Genomic DNA, 15246 nt, shown 5'->3' with positions numbered 1-15246 from the left:
AGGTTAATGTATCCAAACTCTTAGAAGCACTAAGCAGCCTGGGAGGAGAATCAAGTCAGTATGGTTCTGTACAGTCCAACACTTGGTGGTACTCATTCTGATTTGGCTTGGGTAATTCAACACAACACATCTTAAGAACTCCAAAATTAGGAAGGTTAAAGAGAAGTGATGTATTCATTTGTTTTGCCTAAAGATGTTTATGGGAAGGCAACATTGCTAGGGAGAGTTTGGCAACATTGCTAGGGAGAATTTGACAACATGCAAACCTGTGCTGAAGTGCAAAAACTGTGCACTTGCTCTATGTTACCAGCCCTAGCAGTCAAATACCTTTTTTCTAAAAGCTGAAAAGACACCAGACATGCTTTCCACACGCAAATAATATACTTTCAAATGGACACGTTCAAGCAAACTCACTGATAACCTGATGTCAGAGTCTGTAAGATGCATGAGGTGACATAAGCTGTCTTACCACTTTCAATGAGCTGTGCTGTCCCAAAGCATTGCTATTGGTGACATTCTCACTTCAACTCTAAGAGCACAGAAGTGAAATTAGTAGTTATGGAATTCCAGGTTTGAGCTCGGGTCAGTATTTAATAATCTAGCAGTATCTTACTGTCTCTACTTGTATGTCTTTATTGGCTGTCCTAGGTGAGTGATGACAGAAGTTATACCTGGTTAATGCTCCAAGTGCCTGCTCTTTTACTCCAAAGCTCTTCCTCAATTGCTGTGTTTTTGTAGCACATTGGTGGGAGGGAATGAACCTGATGATCTCCAGTTAAAAAAGTAATATCTAAATTACTGGTTAAAGGTCATGATTCTGAGCAAGAAATGTACATGTTGTCTTCTTACTTTAAGGAATATTACTGCAATTAAGAGTAATTCTGCATGCACTGAGGAGAATTGACAGAAAAGCCTCTTGCCTGCATAGATAACAACATTAAGACTTATTAGAGCAATCTTTTCCATTCCTGTAAAACTAAATGTCTTCTAAGTATATATAGTTCAGCCTAACTTTACAAATTAAAATGAGAGCTCAATGACCACTGCTGTATATTGGCTTGAAACAATCCTTAAATAACCTCCAATTATATACATAAAATACTAATGAAGTATAATTCCACCTGGCGTGCAAGGCCAGATTGAGATTGACAGATCCTACATCAAACACTGCCAAGAAGGAATCCAGAGCAAATTTAAAGCTGTAATATTAAAAAAAAAAAAAAAAAAGTGCCAGAGGAGCTTTAGTACTGTATTTCCATGTAGGCTCAAGATAAGCCTCTCTGTCTGCAAAGTCGATTAATACCCACAGGAATCCTGACAGCATTTTTCCAGCAACACCCTAAGCTATGAGTGCACAACTGCATGGCTCAAACTCCAAGCTGATTTACATCCAGGCTAATAAACAGTAAACACAATATACAAGTGGTGTTAGTTGATGAAGCTGTAAAATAAGGACAGTTACCTCATGTGACCGTTTGAGGCTGTCCCCTTAAGAAAGGGAATATTGTAGTTAGATGTTTGTAAACGAAAAGACGGATCTAAACTAATTTCATTGGTAGAGTGGGAGGAAGCACCTTCTGAACTGGGAATGCAGCAGAGTATCCTGGGCATTCCTGCACTTTTCTGGTCAGTCGGTCTTCCCCTCCTCTGGTGGCTTGCAGCTCGCTGCTTCTGGGCTTTTGGCCAGACTCGGCCTTGGGAAGAGATGAGAACTTTCTAACACGTAACGGCCTAACTGCTTCTAATTAATCACTGCTCTTTTTGCTCTTTTCTCTCTTTCTAACCCTCTCTGGGGAAAGGGGGAGAGAAGGGGGAGCAGAGGTGGGGAACCCCCTCAGCAGAGGGGGGGGGGAAACTCTCATTTCTGTGCTACTTTATTGTATATTTTTTTATATATTGTAAATTCTGTATATATTTCCCTGTGTTTCCCTGCTTTGTAAATATACAGCACCCACTGCTTTGCTAATTCAGCTGTGAGTTTTTTTTTCTTTCCCTTCAATTTTCTTCCCTCTACTCACAGTGGGGGGGGAAGGGCCTAGCCTTTCCCCCAACCCCCCACACCTCTGCATATATAAAGCAGTGTAATGGGTTGTGGCAAACCCCCTCCCCACCACGCGCAGAAATGACAACTCAGATTGCAAAAGTGATGGAAAGTTTAAATAGAAAACAGTGAGTGCGTGCAGAGAACTAGAAACACAGTGACAAAAAGAACCCCAAAACAGACCCAGAGAGATCCCATCCCCACCTGAGGGTGCACCCAAAACCCCCAGGGCTCCTCCTTACCCCCCCCCACTGCTAGGCTAGTCTCAGCTGGCCAGATCTGAGACTGCCCATCTCCCCGTGGCCTTGGGCCTAGCCAGGCCCATGGCCGGGAGATCTCTCCCCCAGTTACCGGGTGGTGTAGAGGAAGGAAAGAGGAAGTGCCAGACCCCGCCATGAAACTTATAGTGGTGCAAGGGATCATGGTAGGAAATAACCTAACTTCCTGTGTCCACCCACTGGGCTGGACTTCTGGACACAGGAAACACCCCTGTAGCAGAGGGCACCCAGCCCAAACTACGACAAGCAGGCAGGAATTTGGTTTTTCATGGTCACCTAACAGATCTGCGCATGGCAAATTTAATGTTTTTGAAATGTGATGCCTCCATCAAGCTGGAAATTGTTATTCTTTTAGTTGAGGAATGCATTTCATGAGGTTTAATCATCTACCAGAACTCCCACATTCTCTTATACATCATGCCTCAACTGCTAGGAAGCACACTGAGGACGGCATGTAACCCATGAAGCAGAATATGGAAGGGAAGAGTCAATTCTTTCATTGAATGAAGTTGATAATACTCAGATACTATAAAATGTTCTGTATTTCCTTTGTTTTTTACTGTATTTCCTTTGGTTCTGGATTGATTAGGAAAAAAACCCAAATATTTTGCTAAGAAGTCTTAGATGATTAGGGAATCCTTCTAACTAGTTAAGTAGTCATTTAAGCTGAGTATTTTACTTAATTATAATTAAGTAGTAGAAACACAGTCCTTAAAGCATACCTACATCAAATCACATCATGCATCACCTCCTATTCTCAAGTCCACAATACCAGATCTAACATAGGACCTTTTTCTTTCAGCTCATTGATACAAGGCGGCTTATAATTGCAAAATGAGGCCCACGAGGCCTGAATCTGTAGGAGCAGAGAGCTACCTTCACAGTTATGGAGTGTCCTTGAATCCCACAGCTCACATGGGGGCAGGATGGCAGATCTCTGCAGACATGGTTTCTCCACTCAAAACACTATCGTATTTTCTTTCTGCATTTTTTTCCTCTTTTCAGCTTAACCCATAGTACTCCACTAGGATTTTGTTTCTTTTAAGATGTGTTGCTGAACCCCATGTAAATGATCAAGGAGTATCTACTAGTCCACAGACTGTACTGCAATTCTGCACAAAGGGCAAGGGTAAGGGAATGAAGTATCTCTGTCTTCAGCCTTGCCGGGCAAGATTGCTAAATCAGAAGAGTTTATCATGAGAGACTGGCTGAAAGAGTATTTTAGGTCAACAGCACCTTGTCTCCCTGCAGGAGGGCTGCTGATGCTGCTACTACAATGCATTCCTTGCTCAACTCTGCCAGTAAACTACAGAAGTTTGACATTTCTGTGCTGTTTCCTTCCCTAAGCTTAGGAAAATTGGTAAACAGCTGCAGCCAAGAGTGCAACCAAAGAAACATCCTCCTGTCCTCTCCTGTCTCTTTCCACTGCAAGTACTTATATTCTACCAAAAACTTTATCTATGCCTGTAGCTTTGTTGTTGCGGTTTCCCTGTGATCCCCATCAAAACAAGCATTTGTAGGATGCCACCTCCCACCTCACATCTCTGCAGAAGTGTGGCCACACCATGTGTGCTCTGAAACAGCCACAGTACCCTATATTTATTTCAGATTGGATGGCTATCTTCTTAGATTATAAAACCCTTTTGGAATTAATCCAGCCTCTCAACAGCTTAGACCTGTTTTCTGACCTCCCTTGCCATTCTACACAGTCTTGTCACAGTCTCAAGACTTCATTACCTTCTTTATATCCTCCTCAGAAATAACTTCACCTCTGGAGTTCTCTTTTTGAGGTCAAATCTCAGCAGAGGGGTTCTTGTATTAACCTCTCTCTTAATTCCTTTTCTGTTTATCATCCCTAAGATTTATATAAAGTTCCCTGGAAAACATTCCATTAAGAAGTTTAAATTAAAAATGCTAAACATATAAAACTTTTTAAAACGTCTTTTTAGTACTATTTGCAGAGGGTGGAAATCTACCCATTTTGCTTATTCTTCGTACTAAGTAACTCCAGTAATGTATAGTTTATTCACCATGGAAGTATTATTTAACCACATCAAGAAACCCCCCAGTATTTAGCAAACACAGAGCTGCAATGAATAGCAAGAAAGCCAGAGCAGCAGCCTGGTGTACATGTGAGGCAGTGGACTCAGAAGCCTGGAGCAGTACCTCTTTGAAAAATCATGCATGTCAGTATATCTTCTACTAAACTGCACTCTCCTTTGCGTTAGTGTGGCTGTTTGAGGCTGTGCCTTTAAGAAAAGGGACAGTGCTGGGACACTCTGGCTGAATGTTATGGTGAAGACAAATGAAAACATCAATATTCTAAACGAATTTCATTGGTAGATTGGTAGAGTACAGTTTTAAGTTTCGTGCAGCTGGGATTTTCTCTCAGTTCGTCCCTTTCCTTCCTTCTTCCAGATTGCCTGCTTCTGGGCTCCCTGCCAGAGCGACCCTGAACAGATAAGCAACTAATTTGCATGAGGCCTACTAAGATTCTGCTTTATTAATTCCTGCCTTTTTCTCTCTTTCTAACCCTCTTTGGGAAAAAAGGGAGGTAGGGGGAGAGAAGGGGGTACAGGGGGGAACCCTCCTCTGTCACCGAGGAGGGAATTTCGTTCCTGTATTCTTGGTTTTTTTTACTTTGCTGTAGATTTCTGTATATATGTTGTAAATACTGTATATTGTGTACATATCTTGCATTTTCCACATTGCTTGTAAAATATAGCATTTCCCTTGCTTCTCCATCTGGGTTAGCTGTGTTTTTTTTTCTTCTTTGTGGGGGAGAGAAAGCTTAGCCCTTCTCTCCAAACTACCACAGTTAGAAAAAAATATAAGCAATTGTAATGAAATTTATTGTATCCTTTTGGCAAAGTATTATTCTCAAGACATCAATGTGTTGTAAGTCTTAGAAGAGGAAAGCAATAAACCTTAAACTAACAGGCTAACAGTAGAAATTGGTATGGCAAATGTTTTCTATGCAGTTACCTGAGAACAATGTCAGAAAACATGTTCTCTCTCAGTTTACTGCAATCTACTATGCAGTCACTGCTCTGCAACATTTCCCCTGGCATCACATTCTGAAACAAGAAATCAGTGCAAAGGTGTCAAAAAGTTTCCTGCTCTTGTAATACACTGTGGTGAGGCACGACAGTAGGCAGCATGTTGTCCAGGGGATCACACCAATTTGCTTCACGTTGCAGTGAGGGAACACAAACCATTTGAATAATCTCCAGGTAATCTGCATTAAAACCATTTTACTGCAGTGTACTGTGGTATTAGGAAAGATTTCAGTGTTGCACCACATGATGCAACACCACCTTAAAGCATTTGTCAGTTCCTAGGCAGTGAGGGAAAGCTTTAAATCAAAGGCTGCAATGTAGCAGCTTACCATTTTACAAAGTAATACGACAGACTATTTTTGCTCACTCTGCTGGTGTATAGTATGTAATCAAACAAAATTCCCAGAATAAATTGTTATAGACCTAAAAGCCAACTTTTTTCTCTCTTTACTTAGTCCCCCAAGCTGGTAGCAAGAGAACCTTTCAATGAAAATGTATTTCCCTGACATTAAGGGCACAATAAAATGTTTTTATGTGATTAGCTCAGTGATAAATCAGTTTTGGTATTCTAATTTTTCCTGTTCTTATTTGAGCTACCACTGATACGTTGCATTCTCTGTCCTTCCAGCTTGCATATTTTGTAGTTTAAATTCGCACATATGTCATAGAAAGCAGTAGAATTTCAGTGTTATATCAGCGTTTCCACAGAGATTGTAATTACTTCTATAAACTTTTGAAAGTGTTCATCAGATTTACGTACTTAGTAGTAGGAGGGAGTTTAGAACTGCATTTTCAAAGACCTCTGCAAGTCTTTGGAAGTATTTAGCATCATCAAAGTAACAGCTACAGGGGTAGTGCCAGTGACAAAAGTGAAGCCTTGTATGCTCAGAAATATCTAAAGGGCAGGATGGAATCAGACTCTTCTCAGTGGTGTCAGGACAATGGCACAGCCTGGAATGCAGAAGGCTCCTTGTAAACATAAGGGAAAAAATCACTTTGAGGGTGTCACAGCACTGGAACAGGCTGCCCTGAGAGGCTGTGGAGTCTCCTTCTCTGTAGGCTTTCAAAGCCCACCTGAACGTGTTCCTGGGTGATTTACTCCGGGTGATCCTGCTCTAGCAGAGGGGATGGACTAGATCCTTTCCAACCCCTACCATTCTGTGATTCCGTGATTAACTACCTGCACTTGCCAGGATTTCTGTACTCTGTGCAGTGCATCAGCTCCAGCAAAGCGGCAAAGGCGAAGCACGGGAGGTGACACAAGCTACAGCGTGTGGCAGGTCACTCCAGGACGAGGGGACATCCACCGTGCTGCTCTGCGGCAGCTGTGGCTGCAGCAAGCCCTTCCACCAGCCAACTTCTCAGTTGTTTTCATATAGCAAATGCCTGGCGAGGGTGCAAATGGCACCGCCCAGTACATGAGCACCATTAATGCACAACCCCCATGCCGTGCTGGATCCCGGGCGCACGCCCGCTCCCTCCCGCAGCCAGCTGTCCCCAGTCCCATCAGCATGGGTCGGGCACGACACGGGGGCTCTAATCCCCTTCTCAAGACATATGTCATTGCTAGTTCCCAATCTCTTCCCCCCGCCACAGCTTTGCCACGGAACCGGCCGTGATCGGTGTCCGGGAACCCGCTGCAGACGCCCCTTCCCCAGCCAACGTGCACTGCACAATCATGAGCCAGCGCCGCCGTCACCCCGCATCCCACCGGTCGCCGCCTTCCGCGGCGGCAGGATCGGGAAACAGCCCCTTTTTTCCCCCAGGGGTGCCTGACTTGCGCGGAGAAGCTGCCCCCACTTCTCGCCCCCCGCTACCTCGCAGAAGCCATTTTCCACCTCCCGCTCCGGCCCGTGATGTCACTGGCCGCCCCAGCCAAGTCCCCTGCGGCGGCGGCGGCGGACAGTGCCGTGCTCCTTCCTCCTTCCCTCCCGGCGGCATCCCCATCCTCCTCCTCCTGCCGCCGTGCCTGCGCCATGAGGCGCCGCGCCCCGCCCCACCGGTGCCCGCGGGCGCTGAGCCCGCCGCACTCCGCGCTCCCCTCTGCCGCAGGGGGGGCGGAGGGGGGAAGCCCCGCCGCGGCAGCTGCTGAGTCACGGCCTGAATTTCATCCTGCTCCTCCTCCTTCTCCTCCTCCCCTGCGCCGCCGCCTCCCGTCAGGCTGCCGGCTCCAGCAGCGCGGTGCCGGCGGCGATGCCCGCCCCGCTGCCGGGGGGAGAGGCTGCCCGGCGCTGCTCGGCCGCTCGCCGCAGACCCGCGCACGCACACGAGCAGCCGGGCGCTTGAGCCATGATTGCCGCGGCTTTCCTGGTCTTGCTGAGACCTTACAGCATCCAGTGCGCCCTCTTCTTGCTCCTGCTGCTGCTGGGGGCCATCGCTACGATTTTATTCTTCTGCTGCTGTCATCGCAGGCTCCAGAAGAGCAGGCATCCCATCAAATCCGTCTTTTCAGGTCGCTCAAGGAGCCGAGGTAAGGATGCCGCTGGTCCCCGAGGGCGTAGGGAGGGTGCCCCGGGCCAATCCCGCGGTGTCTGCCGGCGGAGGGCCCCTCTGCCTCCGTTTAGCCGGGCAAAGGCTTTAAAGAACATTTATGCCGAGCCCAGGACTGCGGCAGTCTTGTCTCCACCCATCCCTTAGTGAAATCTCGGCCGCGGGAGAGAAGTGAGAGGCTGGGGAACCCTCCCTAGACCTCCGTGGCCTCAAGTGCCGCAGAACTTTATGCTCAACTTCTTCCCGATGAATGAAATTTAAATGCCGGGCGGAGCTGCCAGCTGCGTCGGGAAGACCCAGAGCCCGTCCAGCAAAATGCGCCCAAGGGCGAGAATCTGACAAAACCGTTCGTCGGAGCAAAAGCTGAGGTGGAGCCTGTGTGTCTTTCTGCTTCCCTTCCAGATGCTGTTATGAGAACTCATCACTTTCGCTCTGAAGTAATTTATTTAGCACGCAATTTCAAGGTCAGAAGTTGTTCTCTTTACCCATGTACGTGTTGTCGTGGTCTTGTGCTGATGAAACCACGTTGCAAACTTTTCATTTTGCATGAAAGACATCATGTCCTCTTTCGTTTGTTGTTGGTTTTTTTTTTTTTTTTTTTTTTTTTTTCCACACCAAACGTGAGCTCTTCATTCGTGTTACCCGAACCGGCCTTCTGAGTGGTGTCACTTCCAAAGCAATTGGATCCCTCAAGAAAAGCTGTGCTTACTGGATGTGCCAGACCTCCTTCTGTCAAAAAAGCGACCCTGAGCGAGTTATTGACTGCACTGCAAATAGGTGCAGAGCTGGGAGGCTTTGCGACTGCAGAGCTTCTGCTCTCTTGCCTTGCTGCCAGCCCTCACCTGCGCCTTGCTGCTTGTCAGGGAAGTTGCCCGCTTGGCTCGAACAGTGCCGCGGGGGATCCCAGAAGGATCCAGACTACAAACCTGCTTGGCAAGTGCTTCATTTTTTGACTCTAAAACAGAGTCCCGTAGGGCTGGGAAATCAAAACTCTGACACGCCAGTGCTAAAAGTGTAACACAAACCCCAGTCACTTCTTGGGGGTTCTGAATGAGGAGCACAATTGCTGGGGAGATACGGAAAATAGTGTTTGTTTCAGTATCTGCTTTGTTTCCATGCTGCCCTGTAGAGCTCCTGTCTAGGTATTTCTTTCGCCTGGTTTCTGTTGTTGATTTCAGGCATATCTTCATGGCATTGCCTATTATTCTGGAAGCCTTGAGAGGGACTTTTGCACTAAAATGATCTTTTATTTTAAATTATTGTCATTTGTCCTTAATCCAGTTGGGGCTGAGAAAATTAATCAGGAGGAGCCAGGTTTTATCAAGTGTGGCTGGGATATTGACAATCAGTTTTAACTCATAACTGTTTTGAGATGTGTACACACTGTCATGAAAAGATGATGACATAAGGCATGTCCTGTCTTTAAACCACAGAAAACCTGGTTTTGTTGTTGACTGAACAGTGGTGCAGAACAAACATGTCCCTACATAAGTCAAAAGATATTTTCATTATTTAATTCCTCAATATGAAATCCTTGGTTTCCGTGTGACATTCTCTCACTCTTAAGTTTGGGTAGACATAAAATATAAAGTGTTATGTCCTTCTGAAGTATGTGTGGTTCTGTATAGTGACTTAAAAGGGACATTTGCAAAGTAATTAATCTATTGTTATTACTTTAGACAGTGGTTATGTGTACCCAGTTAGAAGTAGATGCATTTCAAATATTTCCTAGCTATTTCCATTTAGTGAAGCATTCTAGAGTAAACCAGTAACAACTGTTGTATTCTTTCACAATGTTCTACATTTTGTTTAGACAGACCAGCACCATAGCTAAGTCTGAACCACCTTTTGAAGTAGGTGATGGAGCTGGTTTCCCCTTTGTTATTCCATGATAGACTTCTGATTCTTAAGAGAAAACGATGACTCATTTGACATCATTAAATTTTTATTTTTCTTTTTCTTTTCAAGTAAAAGCGTATTTTAATGAATCTAATTGAATTGATCAATAACAGATTACAGTCATAGTCCTGTGAAACTATTGGTAGCATTATTGGAATCAGAATTTGACATTCTCATCCTATATCAGCACAAAAATGTTATGCCATTCCAACTCCAATAAGATGGTGATGAAAGCAAAGCAGTGTATGATAACGTGAAACTATGGGCTTTGCATCATCCCACCCCAAATGAATTCCAAGTTTGACAGCATAAGGTCCATCTGTTAGCTTTTCACTAAGTTATAAATGGTGTTTCTTAACAATAAAAAATGATAATGACAAATAGGTTGATAGTAAATAGCAGTGGGTTGGCATTAGTCTCCTGAGAGCTGGGTTCAAATCTGGCTTAGATCACACATGAATGTGCAGGTGGTCTAGTGGCAGTGCTCAGAGAATGATAATTGCCCTATCTATGGAATGTCTGGCAATTCCTGCAGGATTGGCTGCCTGCCAGGAAAGCCTTATACTCAGGGAAATAGATGTGCAGCAAATTTACGTTGAATTTCTTCACCAGAGCTACAGCTCTAATGGTATGTGCCTACATTGTCCATATCAGTGTCCACATCAGTGAAGACTGATCCCTTCCCTTTAGTATTCAAGCCTCACATTAAAAAATAAAGAGACCATACTATGGGAGGGTAAATACTAAGTTGGAAAATGTATTTGTGATCCTTAATCAGCTGTTCTGTTCTGAATTTTATATGCCACTGTTGAATTGAATCCACAAATTGTCTGGTTTTGGGTCTTGATTTTGAATGTCTCTAAAACATGCGTCATTGTTATACAGTGAGAGTCTGTGCAGGTATTACTTATTGCAGAATGAACTTAAACACTTGATTCCCTGCCTCAAAAGGAGGTAAATTTGCATAACTCATTACAGACAGAGAGTAGTTTAAAACCTGTCTTTGTTACAGCTGCTTCATAACAGAAAAAATAACCAGCAAGATGTGAATTTCCTGTGATAACACAGGTGTGTCTCTGCACCCCCACTAACATTTCTTTACTACCATCTGAAGTTTACCAGGCCAGTTTTTTTAATTACTTTTTATTGCAGTCCTGTAAGTTTATTATTACTATAATTGCTCTTAATATTCTGCCACTCCCCAGGTGCTAGAGATACTCCATGAAGTCACATAGGAGTCACATCCAGAAGAGTTAATATTTCTAATCTGAGGGAGACCTAAATATGCCATGGCTGTGACAAGAAAACAAGTAAATTTCCAAGAGAAATATTCATTGCTTACATGACAAATCAGACTTGGATGTAGCTATTTGCACTACTCTCTCCTTTCTTTAGTCTGAAAATCAGTTGTGGAATGAAATGTCTGTGCTCATCCAAAACAACACTGAAACAGCAATACAACTCAGCGAGAGTTATACCAAACTAGGCACCATGATCTTTTGTTGGTTTTATTTTTTTTATTATCATTATTCCCTCTATATTCAAAACTTAATGTTATCCGTGATCCGTTGACTTAATTCTTCTTGTGCTCTCTATAGAAATCTGCTTTTTCAGGTAACACCAGAATTTTCTCTGAGTATTTGGAGGGCATGGGCTTGATATATTTAAATGTTCATCATCTTGCACTGTATAAGGAGGTTTGAATGTCATCTGTACTTCACAATTTAAAGGCATTATTAATGTATTGGTGTCGCCATTTCATGTGATTCAAATTTATTTCTGAATTACTTTCCCTTATTGTTGAAGCCTCTGGAGTCATGGGATTATGTGAGATTCTTAACATTCAGTTAAAAAGGAAGTAAGCTTCTAGCCCTTGTGCTGGAAGGAATTAATCCAAATGGTATAATTCTTAAAATAGTTTGGTTTGGGGGTAAGAACTGTTGAAGGTTCTCATTCAGGATCTTTATGGTTTTCATGTGATTGTGAAGGGATATTTGTGCTAATTGCTAAACCAGTAGTTGATATTTTTTGTGTTACTGGGGAAATAAAAACACTAGATTTATAAGTCTTTTGCCTGAAATATTTTCTAGATCTTACAGTTTTCCTTTATATTACCTTTTAAACTAGAAAGAGTATGATCTCAGGATCTGAAGGTATCAGTGTCAGTGGGTAGTCATGAGCAGTGTGGATCCCTTTGTATTTATTTAATTTTGACTCATGTTTTGGGCAAGTTTCCTGTGAATGCTTCCACTGAGACAGGTATAGACCTATTAGGAAGTAAATCCATAGGAGTTTTACAATCCATTGTAAAGTATGACTTCACATAACACTGGTGCATGTCTGGAAAGACTAGATACAGTAAGGCAAACTGGAGTTCACACATTATAAAGAGACTCTGGGAAGGCTAGCAGCAAAGGGAGACCACAGCTGCAGCAAAATAATAACATTTGGTTGTTCAAATTTTGCAGTCCACACATTTTCTTCTTAGCCTTTCTTCTGAACAATCACTACAAGGTTACATATATTCAGTCTATTGTTGTGACAAGACTGGTAGTGAAATAGGTCAGCCATGACTGATGACAATTTTCAAGAGCAAACGAATTTGCTAAATCATCCATTATGGTACAACAGATGCAAAACTATAGTACAACAATCTCTGGTAAATGCTTTTGTTGACTTTGCCAACAATTGATGCCCAGAAAAAGTGTTCATAAATTTATTCCTAAGCATACCTTTGCCATAATTGTCCCCCTTCTGAGGCTGCTTGTGAGACAGTTGCCTAAAAATACAATTCTAGAGATCTTACAAAACAACAGTGAATAGTCTGTGAAGAGTTGCAGCATAATTCATTCCAAGCATTGCAGTTATTTATGAACTGCTCCAGATATGTGCAGCTCCAGTGAAAAGAGAAATCAGTTAGACCCTCCAAGCTAAATTTGAGTCTTCTGTTTGATTGGAGGGAGTGCATTTAAGGAGCAACACAAATGTACAGGACTAGCTAGAAAAATACATTAATTCACCTATTCAAAGGATGTCTCTCTGTCTTTGTGGAGCTCAATCAGCCTGAGAATATTTTACCTTTGTGTTTGGCATCCTTTTTCCCCAGGATGTTTAAACTGTTTTTCCATTAGCCATCTAAGGGTTAAGGAAGACGTTCAAGGGAAAATAAATCACAGATGAAAATAAATTATTAGATGCATGAAAGCACTTCTGTACAGGAATGGGTGCAAAGCTATAAATACAGGTTACACTGTGTAAGGACAAATCTTTCTATCAGTTTTTCATTACATGTCCAGTAATGTGGAGTATGTCACACTGAACTGTTGCATGGCAAACTAGGTACCACTAAGATTCTGCTTACTCTATGTCATCTGCCCATCACTATTTGTCAGCTTTACTGACTACAGTACTGCCTTTAGATAGCCTAGCAAGCATTAGTCTGTGCTCAGAAGCAGCCTGTTGGACAACTGTATCACAAAACATATGGCAGTTCCCTGGTTGCAATAGCAACAACCCCTGTCATGGAAGCATTAACATATTCAGGCTTCTCCGTATCTGCCCCTATCTTGTGAAATGTGTGTTTTAGATGAGGTTGCGGCTTCAGTTGTGTTGTATGACAGTTAGAATGCACATTCCTGGTGCACACAAGCAGCTGCTTCTGAGCAAGCAGAGCCATGGTTTCAAGGGGATCCAGATGGAGCATGGCTTGTTACCATCCATTAGCAGCCACATGGTACACATGTACAGAAATGGAAACTTTTAGCTGCTGGTTTTTTTTTTTAGCCAAAAGTACACTTGGGCTAAAACTATGAGTTAAAATTGCTGAGGTCATAGTTGTGGGGTGCACATACCTGAATCATAGAATGGTTTGGATTAGAGGGACTTTAAAGATCATCTAGTTCCAACCCTCCTTCCATGGGCAGGGATGCCTCTTACTGGACCAAACTGCTCAAGGCCCCATCCAGCCAGGCTTTGAACATTTTCAGGGCTAGAGCCTTCACAACTTCTCTGGGCAAACAGTTCCAGTGCCTCACCCCCCTCATGGTGAAGAATTTCTTCCCAGTATCTAATCTCAATCTATCTTCTTCCAGTTTGAAGCCATTTAACTTTGTCCTATAAATGCATGCCACTGTAAAAATTTCCTCTCCAGCTATCCTGTAGGTCCCCTTCAAATACTGGAAGACTGCTCTAAGGTGACCCTGGAGCCTTCTAATCTTCCCACTGAGCAACCCCAACTCTCTCAGCCTGTCTTCATGGGAGAGTTGTTTCAGCCTTCTGATTGTCTTCACGGCCCTCCTCTGGAGCCACTGTAACAGTTCCATGTCTTTCCTGTGTTGGAGGCTCCATAGCTGGACACAGTACTGCAGATGGGGTCTCACAAGAGCAGAGTGGAGGGCAAGAACCCCCTCCCTTGATCTGCTCACCATGCTGCTTTTGATGCATCCCAGGATTGGGCTGGCCTTCAGGGCTGCAAGCCCACAGTGCTGGCTCATACCAACCAGCATCCCCAAGTCCTGCTCTCCATCCATTTTAGATGCAGCCTATATTTGTGCTTAGAATTGTGAGAAACGAACTCACTGCTGAAAATTTATAACCAGTTTATTATAAAATAAAGGCAACACAGCGCTGGGCACATAGCAAGTTTGCTAGAGGCGCACCCAAACAACACGAGGTGAACTTATATAGACGGCAAACATACATATTCATATATTAAAACATGCATATTCATATATTCCCCAACACGCTCCCACCCCTCTCCATCAGGACCCATCAGGACTGAGACAAAACCTGCACTTTTGACCTGGCCAGTCTTTAGACATGTTGGCGCCTCTCCTTTCTCTCCCAATACCCCACACAATACAGACCATGAGCCCAACGATCCAGGCCAACGATCCAGGCCAACGATCGAGCCCCACGGTCCCCAGTATTTCCCCTTGTGAAAGCCAAATATTATAACCAGTTCCTCACAATCCCTCGCCTTCTTTCTACTACATTTGGCTTGAGCCATAATAACCTAACTTAGCAACAATTCTACAACAAGCAAAAGGATTCCCAATTTCAACTTCCTAGTAAAGGGAATGGGATAACAACTGATGTTTCTTGCCTGAAAATATTTCCTCTTTTACTTTAATAGGTACCATACACAGTGAGTGGCTACGGTACATACCAATATATGGGTGACAACTTTCTCCTTCCGAGTGGTTAATCCTGGGAATTAGGAGTCCGGTTTGACTTGCAACTCCACTCACATGGCCTATGGGGTTGCTACCCACAGCCATGGTTCTAGATCTTCTTCGTGGCAATTACAGAGGTCTACCCGGTCTTGCCTCCTACAATCCCCACCAGTGCTCTGCGCAGACCATGTCTCCTTCCCTTGTCCAGGGAGGTTGTACCAATTTCGAACCCCAACCTGTTTCTAGTTTGTGATGTTTTCAGGCAAGGACCATTACCACTCCTATTCTGATACTGGAACTCATCC

The 15246-nt window shown here is 43.6% G+C and overlaps 1 protein-coding gene across 12 annotated transcripts in view; it reads left to right on the top strand.

Annotated features, from left to right (window-relative positions):
• The first annotated feature begins 7652 nt into the window (after positions 1-7652).
• DST (dystonin) overlaps positions 7653-15246 on the top strand; it is a 523559-nt gene continuing 515965 nt past the window's right edge. For all 12 annotated transcript variants that reach the window (XM_068142981.1, XM_068142971.1, XM_068142968.1 and 9 more), the window contains exons 1-2: positions 7653-7848; positions 8271-8332. In XM_068142981.1, coding sequence (XP_067999082.1) covers positions 7668-7848; positions 8271-8332 — 243 coding nt within the window. In that variant the 5' untranslated portion in view covers positions 7653-7667. The remainder of the gene's footprint in view (positions 7849-8270; positions 8333-15246) is intronic.

This window comes from Melanerpes formicivorus, unplaced genomic scaffold (assembly GCF_026170545.1).
Source record: "Melanerpes formicivorus ecotype bairdi unplaced genomic scaffold, bMelFor1.0.p_v2 SCAF_9, whole genome shotgun sequence".
Classification (NCBI taxonomy): domain Eukaryota; kingdom Metazoa; phylum Chordata; class Aves; order Piciformes; family Picidae; genus Melanerpes; species Melanerpes formicivorus.
This window is presented reverse-complemented; position numbering and strand designations above follow the sequence as displayed.